The sequence below is a fragment of the Acomys minous genome (genome assembly GCF_964271855.1).
Source record: "Acomys minous genome assembly, chromosome: 14".
NCBI classification, from domain to species: Eukaryota; Metazoa; Chordata; class Mammalia; order Rodentia; family Muridae; genus Acomys; species Acomys minous.
Window position 1 is genome coordinate 82,993,519 of NC_140496.1, and position 15,581 is coordinate 83,009,099.

At 40.3% G+C, this 15,581-nt stretch overlaps 1 protein-coding gene across 5 annotated transcripts in view; it reads left to right on the forward strand.

Annotated features, from left to right (window-relative positions):
- Positions 1-15,581, forward strand: part of ZGRF1 (zinc finger GRF-type containing 1) — a 52,735-nt gene that overhangs the window by 11,274 nt on the left and 25,880 nt on the right. For all 5 annotated transcript variants that reach the window (XM_084755458.1, XM_084755460.1, XM_084755461.1 and 2 more), the window contains 6 exons: positions 2,692-2,765; positions 6,292-6,477; positions 10,367-10,490; positions 12,280-12,929; positions 14,090-14,228; positions 15,237-15,421. In XM_084755458.1, the coding sequence (XP_084611584.1) occupies positions 2,692-2,765; positions 6,292-6,477; positions 10,367-10,490; positions 12,280-12,929; positions 14,090-14,228; positions 15,237-15,421 (1,358 nt within the window). The remainder of the gene's footprint in view (positions 1-2,691; positions 2,766-6,291; positions 6,478-10,366; positions 10,491-12,279; positions 12,930-14,089; positions 14,229-15,236; positions 15,422-15,581) is intronic.

Here is a 15,581-nt window from a genome sequence, read left to right on the forward strand (position 1 = left end):
GCTACCTCCCACCCTTAATCCCAAGTACTTGCTAATGTTCTTCATCTGGGCCAAATCTTCTATCCATGCCTGCCACAAGGTTTTCTTCCACCTAACCTATGGCGACCTTCCTCTCTTCTCCCTTCTTGGGACCTTGTTATTTTCCTGGGGGGTGGGTCTTTCTCATCCAAAGATTCCTGTCACTCTAAGCCGGTGTGTGTGTGTGTGTGTGTGTGTGGAGAACCTTAGCCACACCTATCTCAGTTGCCCGGCCCATGTGGGATGGTGGATGGCTTTTTATTAATTAGCATCAAAATAGATCAGACCATCCCCCCAACACAATACTGCCATTTTTCACTAACTCTTCAGCCATTGCTCTGTTTTTTAAATGACTGTTGGTCTTTTTGTTCTTGACTTACAATCATTTTTTATGTACTGACAATATTAATATTTTATGATATCAATTGCTTATGTGTATTTATTTGGATTTTTGTTTGTTATTTGGTTTTTCAAGACAGGGTTTCTCTGTTTAGTCCGGGCTATCCTGGAACTTGCTCTGTAGACCAGGCTAGCTTCAAATTTAGAGCTATGAGTGCTTCTGCCCCCTGAGTTCTGGGATTGAAGGTGTGTGCCACCACCCAGTTTATGTGTATGTATGGATTTGTTGTTGTTTTATTTTTTGTTTTTCAAGGCATGGTTTCTCTGTGTCACAGCCCTTGCTGTCCTGGAACTTATTACTCTGTAGACCAGACTGACCTCAGACTCACAGAGATCTGTCTTCTTCTGCCTCCTGAGTGCTGGGGTTAAAGGCATACGTGCCACCACCCAGCATGTGTGTGTGTGTTTCAAGATAGCATCTTGCTGTATAGCTCCTGCTGATCTGTAATTTATGAAGGTAAATGAACTCTGTGATAACCAGTATTAAATAAAGCCCTTATTTAAGTCATTTTTTAAAAGTATGAGTAAATTATTATACATTACAAGATTCTTTGAAATGTGGTTCAATTAGATAGTGGTTATAGTTAGTTTTCTAAAAAAAGTTAAGATAAAAATTTTCATAATAAAAATGAGTAGATGTAACTGGTTTATAAACCAAAATAAGAGCATAGCATTGTAACATGAAGATTTGGAAATACAGCATTTTATTATGAGAAAATTATTTTTTTCATCCATTTGGAAGAGGATTACAGTTGCTTCAAATTAGTTGAGGCCATTATGTTCTGTGAATAGCTTGAACACCAAACTATCCAATCACTGGTCACAGACATCAAGGTTGGCTTTCTGTACATGGCTGGCCAGAACATTTTTATCTACTCATCAACACACAATTATGTCTTTACTTAAAGACCACTTTATTTAAATTTTTTGTTAACTTATTAGCATTGAATTTACAGCCAGCAGCGCCATGACTTGTACATGACAAAATGATCCATACGTATTTCACTGCAGCAGACATCACAATTGTCACCCCTTTTTTCCTTCTTTTTTTCCAAGACAGGGTTTCTCTGTGTAGTCTTGGCTTTCCTAGACTCACTTTGTAGACCAGGCTGGCCTCAAACTTACAGAAATCCACCTGCCTTTTCCTCCCTAAGTGCTCCAACATGCCTGGCTCTTTCACATATTTAAGAACACTAGATAGCACTAACTTTAGTGGACTTCAAAGTAGTGAAATCATCAATAAAACCACAAAAATGTAAATATTTACGTGTATAGTATAAAATAAGGCAGTGTGCTCTGCTTCTGGTCTGCCTCATACTCTGCTTTTCTTTGCACAACTCTTTCTGTAGTATATAGCTCAGCTTTGCTTTAGTCTCAGTTAAGGTCAGATGCATTTAAGATAGGGTTAAATAGATTGGTACCCCCTCCATGCCCCCCCAATCCCCACCCTGTGGTTGTATTGCAATAATGTAATAGTTTTATTAGCTTTCTTGTTCTCAATAATTGGGTAATACTTCATTTTTCACATTAAATAGGCTGCTAAAAAATGCAAAAACAGATCCCCACTAAGACATAATGACCAGTGAGGGAGCTGGAGAGATGACTTAACACTTAAGAAGAACTTGCTGCTTTTGTGCAGGATCCAGCTCTGCTTTCTAACATCCCCACTTACAGCATGCATATGGTGCATATATATGTGTGGGTAGACAAATATTCGTGCAAAATAATCTGTCTGTCTAATGTATCTGGAACAGGGTCTCTCCATGAAGCCCTGGCTGTCCTGAAACTCACTATAGACTAGGCTGGCCTTGAACCACAATCTGTCTACCTCCACTTTCTGAGTACTGGGATTAAAAGCATGTGCCCACACCTGCTTTTAAATTTTGTTGTTGTTGTTGTTGTTTTGTTTTTCCAGACAGGGTTTCTCTGTGTAGTCTTGGTTGTGCTGGATGACCAAGATGGCCTTGAACTCAGAGAGATCTGCCTGCCTCTGCCTCCCAAGTGCTGGAATTACATGCACTACCATGCCTGACATTTATTTATTTATTTATTTATTTATGAAAGTAACCAGTAATGTTTTCATCCTAAGTATATTGAATCTTTGCCTTAAGAACGTACCAGCCTACACAGAATAGTCCACTGAGTATTAAATTACACTCCAGATTAAGTGACGACATTACTTTTTAAAGTGTATTACTTGAGTTTTAGAAGTAAATATTTATTTGGACACACCGATGCCTGTGGTAAATAAGGTGTTTAATTCTTCCATTCCAGCCAGGGGGTCACCTGCCACAGTAGTTCCACAGGCTCTGCTAGAGCGTCCTCATGAACAGCGGGCTTCTCAGCAGGTACATATGTAGCTCTCTCTAAACTACTGCGCTTTTCTTGTATAAAAAATAGTGATGTTTTCATATGTGTATAGCATATACTTTGACTATACTTTCTCACTACGATCTTCTGCCCCATTCTGGTATTTATGCATATGTATTTATGCATTTAGGCACCAGTTATGCCATATGGTTGATAAGATTTCTTAGGTTACTATTGCTGTGATGAAACACCATGACCAGCTTTCATTTTTAGCTAACAGTCCATTACTGGGAAAGTCAAGGCAGGAACTCTAAACAGGGCAGGAATCTGGAGGTAGGAACTGATACAGAGGCCATGGAGAGGCCACTGGCTTGCTCCTTGTAGCTCAGCATAGGTTTTATTTCTTTGTTTTTCAAAAGATTTGTTTGTCTATTATGTATATAGTGTTTTGCCTGCATGTATGCCTGCATGGCAGAAGAGAGCACCAGATCTCATTATAGATGGTTGTGAGGCACCATGCTGTTGCTGGGAATTGAACTCTGGACCTTTGGAATAGCAACCAGTGCTCTTAACCTCTGAGCCATGTCTCCAGCCTTTGTGTTGGTTTTTCAAGTCACAGTTTCTCTCTGTGTGTACCACTACCACCCGGCTTCAGTCTTCTTTCTTATAGAACCTTAAACTACCAGCCCAAGCATGGCACCACCCACAATAGGCTGGGCCCTCACTCATCAATTACTAATTAAGAAAATGCCCTATAGGGTTTTCTATAGTTGATCTTATAGAGCAGTGGCTTCTACAGAACAGCCCACTGAGCTTTGAACACTGTTTCTTTTCTAGCCCAAAGTTCCAAAGTCCTTCCACAGTCCCACAATAGGCTGGGCCCTCCCCTGTCAACTAATTGAGAAAATGCCCTACAGGCTTGCTCCAGTCCAGCCGTATAGAGGCATTTTTCTCAGCTGAGGTCCCTCCTCTCTGATGACTCTCTTTGTGTCAAGCTGACATAAAGTAGCCACCACAAGAGTGTTCTGTAATTTGTACTAGAACTGTGGCAGTGCCGAAGGTCTCAAACTCTCTTGACTCATGACTCTCCTCACAATTGAGTTTCACTTTTAAATTTCATTTCTTGGCCTAAAGAAATGTATAATAGTCCATTTGTTGAATGATGATAAGTGTGTGTGTGTCCCAGTAACTTAGCAATTAATTATCAAGCAAACACAGCTATGATTGCAGCGTATGCCCCTGTCAGGTACTGAACAGCACCTGTGACCTCAGAGTAGAGCAGGTGACCATTCTACTTCTTGTTCCACACTGACTTTCCTTACAATTGCATTTGTCTAAATTGACAATCAGCAATTTCTAAATGAATGTTGCCTAGGAGACAGAAGCAGCAGAATGGCTGCATGTTTGAGGCCTGTGCTCCCTACCTACGTAGTGAGTTAGGGCCACTGTTGCTACATGGTGTGATCCCATTACAAACCTTTTTTTAAAATAATATTTTTTATTTTTTTACATATATATTTATATTATTATACATATATAAAATAAACTACCATCACAAAACTTTTAAAAAATGCTGAAAAAAATGACTCAGAACAGTGGGTATTCTTCCAGAGTACCCAGGTGACTCACAACTGGATGTAACTCCAGTTCCAGCAGGATCTGATGCTCTCTCTTGGCCTCCAAAGGGATTACGTACGTACATAGTGGGCAAGACATACATGAAGACAAAAACACCTGTATACATGAATTACACAATTTTTTAAAAATTGAACATCTCAAAACAGAAACATGATGGCCTTGAAAGACTATAGAGCAGTCAGATGTTGAAACTGTCCTTGAGTTAGTTACCTTGGTGTCCAGAGATGTTGTGTGCTGCTGTTTCATTTTGTGGAGCCTCCTGGGACTTCACCATGGCATCCTGGAGAACCTCGTTACCAGTTTGGGAACAGTGGTAGCAATTTCAGAGGTAATGGTGCTAATTAGGATGAGTTGAAGTTCTTAGCTAAGTCATCAAGATTGGTGTTGGTCAGTGGGATACTCTTAGCATTTCTGGCCAGGAAGGTCTCATGGCACTGCCTTTCCTAGTGGCTAGGTTTGGAAGAAAAGAAAGGCTTTATGGTCTTCTTTCCATCTCCTCTGCCATGTTCCTAGTCCACTCAGTGGCATGTAAATAAGGCTCTAGAGGCTGGCCACAGAGCCGGAGAGGGCATAGCAAGTGCGTGCTTTGTGGTGAACACAGTTAGCATCTCCACAGCTCTACTTTGTGTTCTACCTTGCCATTTCTATGCTGTTCTGTGTTGGACCAAGTGTATACTAATATTTAAGTAGGGGTGCTACTGTACACCAAAAATTTTCAGACAAGGGGCTCTTGCACAGGACCCAGGCTTGAGTCCTAGCACCCACATAGCAGCTAAAAGTCACCTATAACTCCAGTCCCAGATCTAACACTCTCTTCTGGCTTTCAAGGGTCCTGTACACATACACATGTAGTGCACAGTCACACATGCAGATGAAATATCCATATACAAAATAAAATATATGGAAAAAATTGACACTCAGTACACGTATGGTTGAGTTTGTAAATAATGACTGATCCCGAAATCACCACTCTATCACTGCATGATCAGACAGAACAAGGCACTTACTGAAGATTCCCATCAAGTAAAGCAGATGTAGGTAGAATATTAAGTCAAGATTTGTTTTTATTGAAATAAGTATGTCTTTAAATTTAGAAGAATAGTTTCAGGCTGGGGCCATAGCTAAATGACAGAGCACTTGCCTCACCTGTGTCCCATCCCCAGCAATACAAAATAATCTTTTCAACTGAAGTTCTGTGTAGAAAAGTATTTAGGGAGCCACAGCAGTCTGGACGCAGAGGCAGTGAGTTCGAGGCCAGCCTGTCTACAGAGTGAGTTCCAAGACAGCCAGGGCTACACAGAGAAACCCTGTCTTGAAAAACAACCAACCAACAGCATTTAAGTTTGATTTTCCTTTCAGATGAGCTTTAGGATCTTTACCATAGATTCAAGGTATGTATAGTGTCCTTCTGTTAACTCATCGATTAGGGATAAGTCTTTCTGGCCTTTTTAGCTAGTTTATTTTCCCATATCTCGGGCGAGTATTGTTACCCGGTATGGAGTAAAAATGCTAAGATCCTCAAGAGGGCAGCAGAGAAAGCCATTTGAAACCTGAAAGCAGAGCACACCGAGGAAGTCTCTGAGGTGGTAAGTCTGTATTGCTGTTGCACTCTTAGAGCAGAGGACTCAAGTAGAGTTGCAGAGACCTCACGCTGCACCTCATAATTAAGTCTAAATGTTGGCTGAGCCCTCAAGCAAAGTGCTGCTGCTTTTCTTTTCTTCCCTCTTTCTTATTTTATGTTTATGGATTGCTTTCTGTATGATAGGTAACTATATTAAATGGTGGTGATTCTTAAAGCAAGAAGGTCTGTGCACTCAAAGGGCTTATGATACATTAGTATATAATAAGGAGGAACATCTCTATATGTATACATTATGAATATATGTTATCCTTATGACATTCTTATTTCTAATAATTTCCCTATAGCCTGTTGAGTTTCAAGGACATCAGGTGAAAGGATCGGCCACTAGTGGTGTAATGGTCAGAGGCTACAACTTACAGCTAGCATACAATCAGTTTCCAGATAACGTTGAACATGAAAACTTCATGACTGAAACTCGTGTTTGGACACCAGAGTTGCCTAGGACTTGTATGCAGACTGATTTCTTGCAGGTAAAAGTCATTTTTGTAGTTGCATTTCACCAAGTCATTTTCTTTTTTCTTTAAATTTTTTTTTGCATTTGTTTATTTTGTGTGTACATCTCATGGGATTGGATGCCCTTTTATAGCTTCTGTGGTACCAGGCATGCATGTGGTGCACATACATAAACAGATACAAAATAAAGTTAAAAAAGAAAAAGAAGACAATTGAGGCAAAAGCAGTTATCATATCATTTATCTTCTTTGCGTGTCTAAGCCAGTAGTACTAAGTCATTTACAGTGCTTTGAAGCAGTCTGCCAGAGCTGCTTGTCTTCACTTGAACTCTTTCTTAACTTTCTCTCTGGTGGTGCCAGGGACTGAACCTAGGGCCTTGCAGTGCTTAGGCAGGTGCTCCACCTCTGAGCTGTGTTCTGTCCCTGTTTCCTTTTTTATTTTGAGACAGGGCCTCCCTTCATACGTTGTCTAAGCTGATTTGAACTCACGCTACTTCAGACAGGCCCTCACCTGATCTGCTTGTCTTGGCCTCCTGAGTATTGAGATTAGAGACCTGTGCTACCAAGCCTGGGTCTAATTTATTTTTTTAAAACATATCTTTATTCTCTTATGGAATATTTTTGTGTATGTGTGCCTGCGTGCATGTTTGTATGTGAGCTAACATGCACAGCTCTAATTTCTAACTCTGTAATTTAAGGATATTTTATATGCATGCTATTCTTATTGGAGTAGGATCATTTTTCATTGTGGTTTTGATTTGTATTCTCTGTTGACAAATGATGATGAACATCATTTTATATATCTATTAGCCATTTGTGTATTTAATGTATAACATTTATATATTGTTTGAAGGAATCTGTTTAGAGTTTAAGGCTAATCTGGCTAAATAAGTTTTAGGTCAGAGAGAGACATTGTCTCAAGAAAGAAACAAAAAGAAAGAAAGAAAGGAAAAAAAGAAAAAAGAAAGACAAAAATTGAGCTTTGCTTGGCTATCTGCCTGGGGTTCATAAAGATTTTCAAAGCAAAGAGAGAGTTTAGGGAGAGAAAGAAGAAGACAGGTAAGTGGGCCTACCCCAGTCTCTTCCCTTTTATGTTGTTTCAGCTCTGCACATGCTAGGCAAGCTCTCTACCACTGACTTACACCCTCAGCGCCATCTACCACCTTAAAACCCTATTGTTGGGTGCTGAGCTGTTTAGCTTTTATCTTATCTCTTGGCAGATGAATACTTTGCCAGTATTTCTCCCAACCTATATGTGCTCTCTGCTGATTGTTCTTTTTCTGTGCAAAAAGTTCTTAATTTCTTAGAACCTCTTTTTACTGATTTTTTTTGGGGGGGGGGTTGATTTTTTGTTTGTTTTTTGTGTTTGGAGACAGGATTTCTCTGTGTAGCCTTGACTGTCCTGGACTCATTTTGTAAACCACGCTGGCCTGGAACTTGCACCGATCCGCCAGCTTCTGCCTCCCTAGTGCTGGAATTAAAGGCTTGCACCACCATATTTTCCCCCTGACACATCATTTCTCTGTGTGTATCCCTGGCTCTCCTGGACTTACTTTGTAGACCAGGCTGGTCTCGAACTCACAGGGATGCACCTGCCTCTGTCTCCCGAGTGCTGGGATTAAAGGTGTGTGCCACCATGCCCTGCCCTAATTTTTTTTTTTATTGCCCCTTGCTTTTGGGTTATGTTGTCTCCAGAATGGAGTCAGTTATTACCGAGCCCTCCAATAGCAGGATTATGAAAGTATGTGCCATTTCATTAGCTACTTGGAGATCATTGGTGACTTTGGCAAGAGCAGTTGCAATGAAATAGTATGTGTAGAAACCAACTCAGAGTAAATAAAGAATGAATGGGAGGGAGGAAAGTAGAACCATAGCTAACTCCTAAAAAGTATGTTATCAACCATTCAGCCCCTCCCCCGCCCCACCCCACAGGCTGGGAATTGCACTTTCTGGATAAGTGCAAACAGGTACTCATTTTTCTAACCCCCCAAACAGACATTTCTTGGTTTGTTTGGTTGTTTGTTTGGTTGGTTTTTATTTTATTTTATTTATTTATTTATTTATTTATTTTGGTTTTTCGAGACAAGGTTTCTCTGTGTAGCCTTGGCTGTCCTAGACTCACTGTGTAGACCAGGCTGGCCTCAAACTCACAGCGATCTGCCTGCCTCTGCCTCCCCAGTGCTGGGATTAAAGGTGTGCGCTACCAGGCCCAGCCCAAACAGACATTTCATTTGCAACTACCTACTGTCTGTTGTGCTATCAAAATAGGACTGTGAATAAAAGAGGCAAAGTCTTGTCTTCACAGCATTTACATGCTAATAAAGTGAGACGCAATAAGCAGATAACTGCGTAGCACCTGCAAGGCTTCTGTGCTTTGAGTGAGCACACAGCTGTGTCAGGGGTGACAGCCCAGGTAGGCCGGGACCCTGATCTATATAGGTAGTCGCCTTCTCTGACGAGGTGACACTGGAGCAGAGATGACAGTGCCATGCCAGTACCTAGAGGAGGAGGAATCTGTGGCAAGAGACAGCTGGCCAGTTGACAGAATAGTGAAGAGGAGTGAGTGAGGTCAGAGAGCAGGCACGGGCCTGCTCAGGTAGGGCCTGTGAGATGTCACAGAGCTGCTGTGCACATTGAGAGAGACTGGGGCCAATCAGCAAAACAACATTGGCCAGTCATGGAGAATGTGCTATGAGAACAGGGTGAAATACTTAAGTATTCTTTTTGTAAAAATTTTAATTTTATGCTTATGGCTGTTTTGCTTGACTGTGTGTCCACACCACTTGCGTGTTTGGTGACCAGGGAAGCTAAAGAGGGTATTTGATTCCCTGAAACTGGAGGAGCAGATGGTTGTGAGCTGCCATTTCAGAGCTAGGAGTTGAAGAACAGATCCTGCTTTTAACTGCTAAGCCATCTCTCCAGCCCTTTGTTTTGTGGCTTAATCCGCGTCTCTCTGTGTAGCTGGCTGGCCTGGTACTCAGTGTGCTGACCAGGCTGACCCTGAGATCTGCCTGCCTCTGTCTCCAGAATGCTGAGACTGAGGGCATGTGACAACGCCTGGCACTTCTTTACTGTCGACTTGACTAGGCCTAGGGTCACCTGGGAGGAGGGAACCTCAGGTGAGGAATTGCTTGGATCAGATTGTTGACTGATGTGGGCAGTGAAATGCCTGGGAAGGCCGACGTGAGCTGTGTAAGAGCCAGCAAGGGGTGTTCCTTCATGGTTTCTGATTCAGCTCCTGCTCGAGTTCCTGAGCCACCTTCCCTCAGCAATGGACTGTGACCTTGACGTGTAAGCTGAAATAAACCACTTCCTCTCCTAACATGCTTTTGGTCATGATGTCTATCATAGCAACAAAAGGCAAACTAGAACAGCATTGAGTGCAGCTGTCATTAGGTTTTGATTGGTTAAGCTGCAGTACAACTTAAATGCTGTTCTGGTGTGAATAGCAATGAATTAATTATATGGCTGTTCAGATCTGATGAGTTTAAAAGTCCCTGTTCTTGGAAGGAATGTGCTGAAGTGTGTATGTCTTCTATGGATAACCCTAAGTCCAAAACATAAGAGAAAACTGTCCAGGCCTTGAGTATGCAGGGATACAGTTTGCACAGGTCCATACATGAGAGAGGACTTGGATTGAGCCCCTGAAAATGGAAATGTGCCTTCAGAACTAAGTCCTCATAATAGAATCTGCCCAGTCAGAATGCCAGCCATTTCACAATAAATTCTAATCTTTATCTTCTGTACTTAAACTTACTGTTTGTTTTAGTAGGTTTTTCTTGGCCTCAATGTTCTTTGCTCTCAATGTACTAAGAATAGCTACTTCTAGAGGTTACTGGTATTCAAACAAATAGGAAAAGATGCAGCAAGAACATCTTAGTTAGTGATTTTCTTTTTTTCTGGACAGATGATTTCACCAGAACAAAAGATCTCTGCACTGAACCCTGCGCCTACTTTTTCTTTTGACACAAGAAATGAAGATGCTGTGCTTGAGTTCTCTGAGGAATCTCTGGAGAAAAGGACTTTCCCTGGTGACCTTCACTTTCTCAGCTGTTATCTGTGAGAGTGTACTGGGCTATGAATGTCACGGAACCCACTGTCTCTTTCTGTGGATGCCCCTCCTCTAGTCCTTTCTTCCTCGGCTGTCTCTTCACTAACTCTGAAGATGTCCCCACTGTCCACTGTCATAGTACTTCTTGCAGATGCCAACACTTGACTCTTCTTTCTGTCCTTTGGTGAAGAGACTCAACAAATGTCTCATCAGCACCACTGGTTGACCTTAGCAATCGTCTTCATGTCCTCTTTGCTTTGGGATGCTGACAGTATCAGGACCTCCTCAGTGGCTGATGCCATCATGGTTCTCAGGCCTCAAGTGGTTACATCCATTTTGACTTTTCTTATAAGTCATTTTCTGCTTCTTGAAAAGTATAATATTCAATAGCATCTATTCCCACTATCTTCTCTTTTTTTTTCTGATAATTTCATTAATGCATTTTTTTCTTAAAGTTAGGCTTAATGACAGGCAAAGTTATTGGTGATTGGTGTTTTCTTGGTTGTGAGTAGATGATTAATATAAACAAGAAAAAATTTCATGTGAATCAGTTGTTGAGTTGGTGATAACTTCATGGTTGTGTCTGGTTGAGCTCCCTCTCCGGCTCCCCCACCCCACCCCCCCCAAAAAAAGAGAGGGTTGGAGGAGATGTGAATGCTGAATGCGGTGGGTATGAGGAGGATCGGTACTTGAAGGCGGTGTTTGTGTGGAGGGGGTCGTCCTCTGAAGCCAGTCAAGGGGAGTGAAAGGGCCTTTCACAGGGATGAGTCTTTGAGTTCTGTAATAGAGTTTTACTTTCTAACACTGTTGCTGACTTCACTGTTGGCTTATAGCCTAACACTTCACCGAAGAGTATCCATTGGCTCAGTTACTGCTGTGCCACCCAAATGATCATCAAAATGTATTTCCTATAAAATAGAGACTGTGCCAGGCGTGGTGGCGCACGCATTTAATCCCAGCACTCAGGGAGGCAGAGTCATGTGTATTAATGTGAGTTCAAGGCCAGCCTGGTCTACAAAGCAAGTCCAGGACAGCCAAGGCTGCACAGAAAAAAACTCTGTCTCAAAAAGCCAAAAATAAAAAAAAAATAAAAAAAAAAAGATAAATAGAGATTGTGTCAATAAGTAACACTATATAATATTTTAAGATAAAACCTTAATATACAATTCCTATGCAATTTGCTGATTCATTAATCTATCCAATTAATATTTATTGCTTCTTACACTTTCAGCTATGTCTCTATTCCAATAGGTGCTGGTAGAAGAAGGAATTATAAAACTCATTCAGACAAAATCTGACATGAGTTCACTATCCCATCTATGTGATTAATTTTACAAAATTTTTGCTGTGAAAGGCATCATAATTCATAAATATAATAAAGGTAGTTACAATCATGTCATATTAGTGAGCTGTGAACTTGCAGAAGGAATGTGACTAGATATCAACTCTGTGTTATTCCTGACTGCCACTTGGTGCACACTGATCTCTGGACCTTTGTTACTCATCTTTAAAATGCAAATGAGGTAGCTTTTTTGGATTTAAATCAATGGTACTTAGATCAGTAGGAGGAAAGAGAAGGACTTATACTTGTCATCCTTAGAAGAGTCTTTAGTTTGATAAATTAAAATTTGAATATTTAGATTTTGATGTTAAAATGTAAGATGGATATTGTCTTCTATTATATACAGCACGCCAGAACCTTCTGCCCCTTCCTGTGTAGCTACTGTTTTCTAGAGCCTGTATTGAGTCAACATTATGTTTTCTTTCAGGATTGAAAAGTGTTGGTTGTCCAGAGAGTAAGACCTTTGGAAGGTTTCCATTCACAAGTAGAGCCTCCGTTCCCTTTGTGACCTCGCCTCCTGATGATGGGACGGCAGTCTTAGATTCTTGCTCATTTATGATTGATGACGACACACAAGAGTCTTCTGGTTCATTCGTGTTGAATCTGTGTGAAGAATCAGGTCTTTCATTTGACCTTGGACCTGAGGACCGGGGTGGGGCTTCTTCCTGTGAAGAATCTGGACAAGGGACTGCAGGAGATGTTTCATGGCTTCATAAGAGTTCTACTCAAAGCAAGTGGCTAAAATATCAAAACACATCCCAGTGCAACTCAGCTGCTCTGAACAGACTTGACAGTGAAGTGACAGAGGGCCTCTTTGCTGAGCCTGTGTCTGGGTTGCATTTTAACCATACAAGTGGAAGGCAGAGTTATGCTGTGAATGAAAGTTCTGTAGATCCTGTGCACCTGCAGATGATAAAAGGCATGCTCTATCAACAGCAGCAGGATGTTAGCAGTCAAGATTTGGTTCCCAGAAAGGAAGCTCTTTCTCTGAATTTAAAGTATTCTTCCAAGATGGAAGAAATTCAGACTGTGTTAGGAACGTCTGCCAGCTACAACTCCAGAGTCAAAGGTCTACAGGTGAGGTTTCCTCTTGGTGTGTTTTCACCCAGAGTTACTGTCAGAATTCCAACAGAAGAATGAGCAAATGGGAACAGTTTATTTTTTAATCAGATAACTATATTTTACATCTTTCCCAGTAGTTATGAATATTGATTATATTATTTGAAAGTCTCTGGTGCAGGGCTGGGCATACAAAAGCTATTTAATAAATGTTAGCTTTTATTCCTCTTTCTGCCATGGCTCCCGTACTGATCTCACTGCAGTTACTTTTATTTTTGACTGTCAAATCAATCTTGTTGATTGAATTATTTAGTTAAGGTACATACATTTTTGTAAGTTAGCTATAAGTCATTATTATACTCACACCAGAAATAGAAATATAAAGTGGTCCACTTGCAGCAAAACATATTCACAATCTACTAAGAGGCCAAAGATTTTAAGAATTATCTTCTTTTGTTTGTTTGTTTGTTTGTGTGTTTGGAGAAAAAGCTTCTCTGTGTAGGCTTGGCTGTCCTGAACTCACTTTGTAGACCAGGCTGGCCTCTAACTCACAGAGATCTACCTGCCTTTGCCTCCTTGAGTGCTGGGATTAAAGAGTTTTTTGGTTTTTTTTTTTAAAGATTTACTTATTTATTAAGTATACAGTGTAGCACCAGATCTCATTATAGATAGTTGTGAACCACCATGTGGTTGTTAGCAATCGAACTCAGGACCTTTGGAAGAGCAGACAGTGCTCTTAACCTCTGAGCCATCTTTCCAGCCTCAAAGAGTTATCTTTTTTTTTTTTTTAAGGGTTTTAAAAAATACTTATTTGTCTGAGTGTTCTATTTGCATGTATAACAGAACAGGGCACCAGATCCCATTATAGATGGTTGTGAGCCACCATGTGGTTGCTGGGGATTGAACTCAAGACCTCTGGAAGAACAGACAGTGCTCTTAACCTCTGAGCCATCTCTCCAGGCCCAAAGAGTTATCTTTTTAAGAGTTAAAGGTGTCATGTAGATATTCAGATTTTATCTGGTTTCTTATTTTAGACCATAAAACAACTTTCATGAATTCTAAAAGTCAAAAGTACAATTAGTGTTTTCTTCCATATCTATGAAAAACAATTTATTTATTGGTAAACAGTGATTTTTTTTCCTTTTTGAATTATAATAAGTTGACTCATTCTATTTCAGGATATAAATGGTTCCGAACTATGTTTCCCAAGTGGGCAGAAAATAATATCAGCTTATCTTCCTCAAAGGCAAGTTCAAATACCAGCTGTTTTCCAGTCTCCTACTCACTATAAACAGATCTTTACATCTTCCATCATAGGTAAGGCTGTTCTATTTTTATTCTGATGATGACTAGGTGTGAAGATTAGAACTACAAAAAGCATATTGAATTATGGATTTTCACAGTAAAGTCTCCTCTGGTGATTTTTCTTTTATCCTGCATGTTTACTCTAGTATGTATCAGTAACTTTATTCTAATGTCAGATCAGAATTGGACTTTGAAAGTGGGGCATTGGAATATTTTAAAGGTTATGGCTTTTATTTTCAAGTAGAAACAAATGAACCCATTACACTTAAATGGAAACTATTAAGTTTGAAGCATGATTAGGTCTAACTGTTTTGAGGTTTAAAAACAAAACTTGCCTTTTGAAATGTGACTGTTAGAAGCTGTGGTGGTGCCTGCTTGTCATCCCAGTGCATAGGAGGCTGCAGGAGATTGAGAGTTTGAGATGTAGTAAACCTGTCTCAAAAACTAAAATAAAATAAGGTAAATAAATAAATGATGTGGCTGCTAAACACACAATATTTATATGTGTTGAAATGTTACAGTAAGGGCCTACAGAGATGGCTCAGCTATTCACTGTGCTCTGTGCTCTTTTAGAGGATCTGCGTTCCACTGTAGATACCCACCAGTAACTCTAACTACAGGGGCGCCAATATTCTCTTCTGGCCTCCTTGGGTACTGCCAACCATGTGCACAAACCCACACATGGACCCACACATATGAACATAATTAAAAAATAAAAATCCTTTAAAAAAAAATCTTACAGTGAAATCCATTAAAAAATATATATGCAGTAAAAAAGTGTGGATGACTTCAGAGTGAGTATAGCAGAGTCCGATAGACATGGGCTTCCATGCATGCAGGCACTGCACGCATTTGGTCTGCTTATATGCATGCAGGCACTCATAGACTTAAAATAAAAATAAATCTTTACGTTAATGAATGTGATAGCATTGTGTTACAGTTGACCATTGTAAACAGCACATTTGATACAAATATAAAATAATTCTGTGTTTAATTTTCAGCTCTCTATTTTCTTTTTAGAGCATCTGAATATATTGCTGTTTGAGTTGGCACAAAGGCTGTACAAAGCACTTTCCAAAGTTGACATATCCTTTTATACATCATCAAAAGGAGAGACTCTGAAAAGTGGAAAAAATAATTCGCCATCCTGCCATCATAATCAACCTGCCAAACTTGTCATGGTTAAAAAAGAAGGCTCAAATAAGGTATTGCCCCTGCTCCCTCCTGCACCTGCCTCATTCGTAGTTTAGGGACTATGCGAACTGAGACATGAGCTTTCTTTGTGGTGTTAGTAACATAATAAGCTCTCGGTACTTTTTAATGAAGTAAATGCTCTGTGTTCCAAGATACAAAAATAAGAATTAA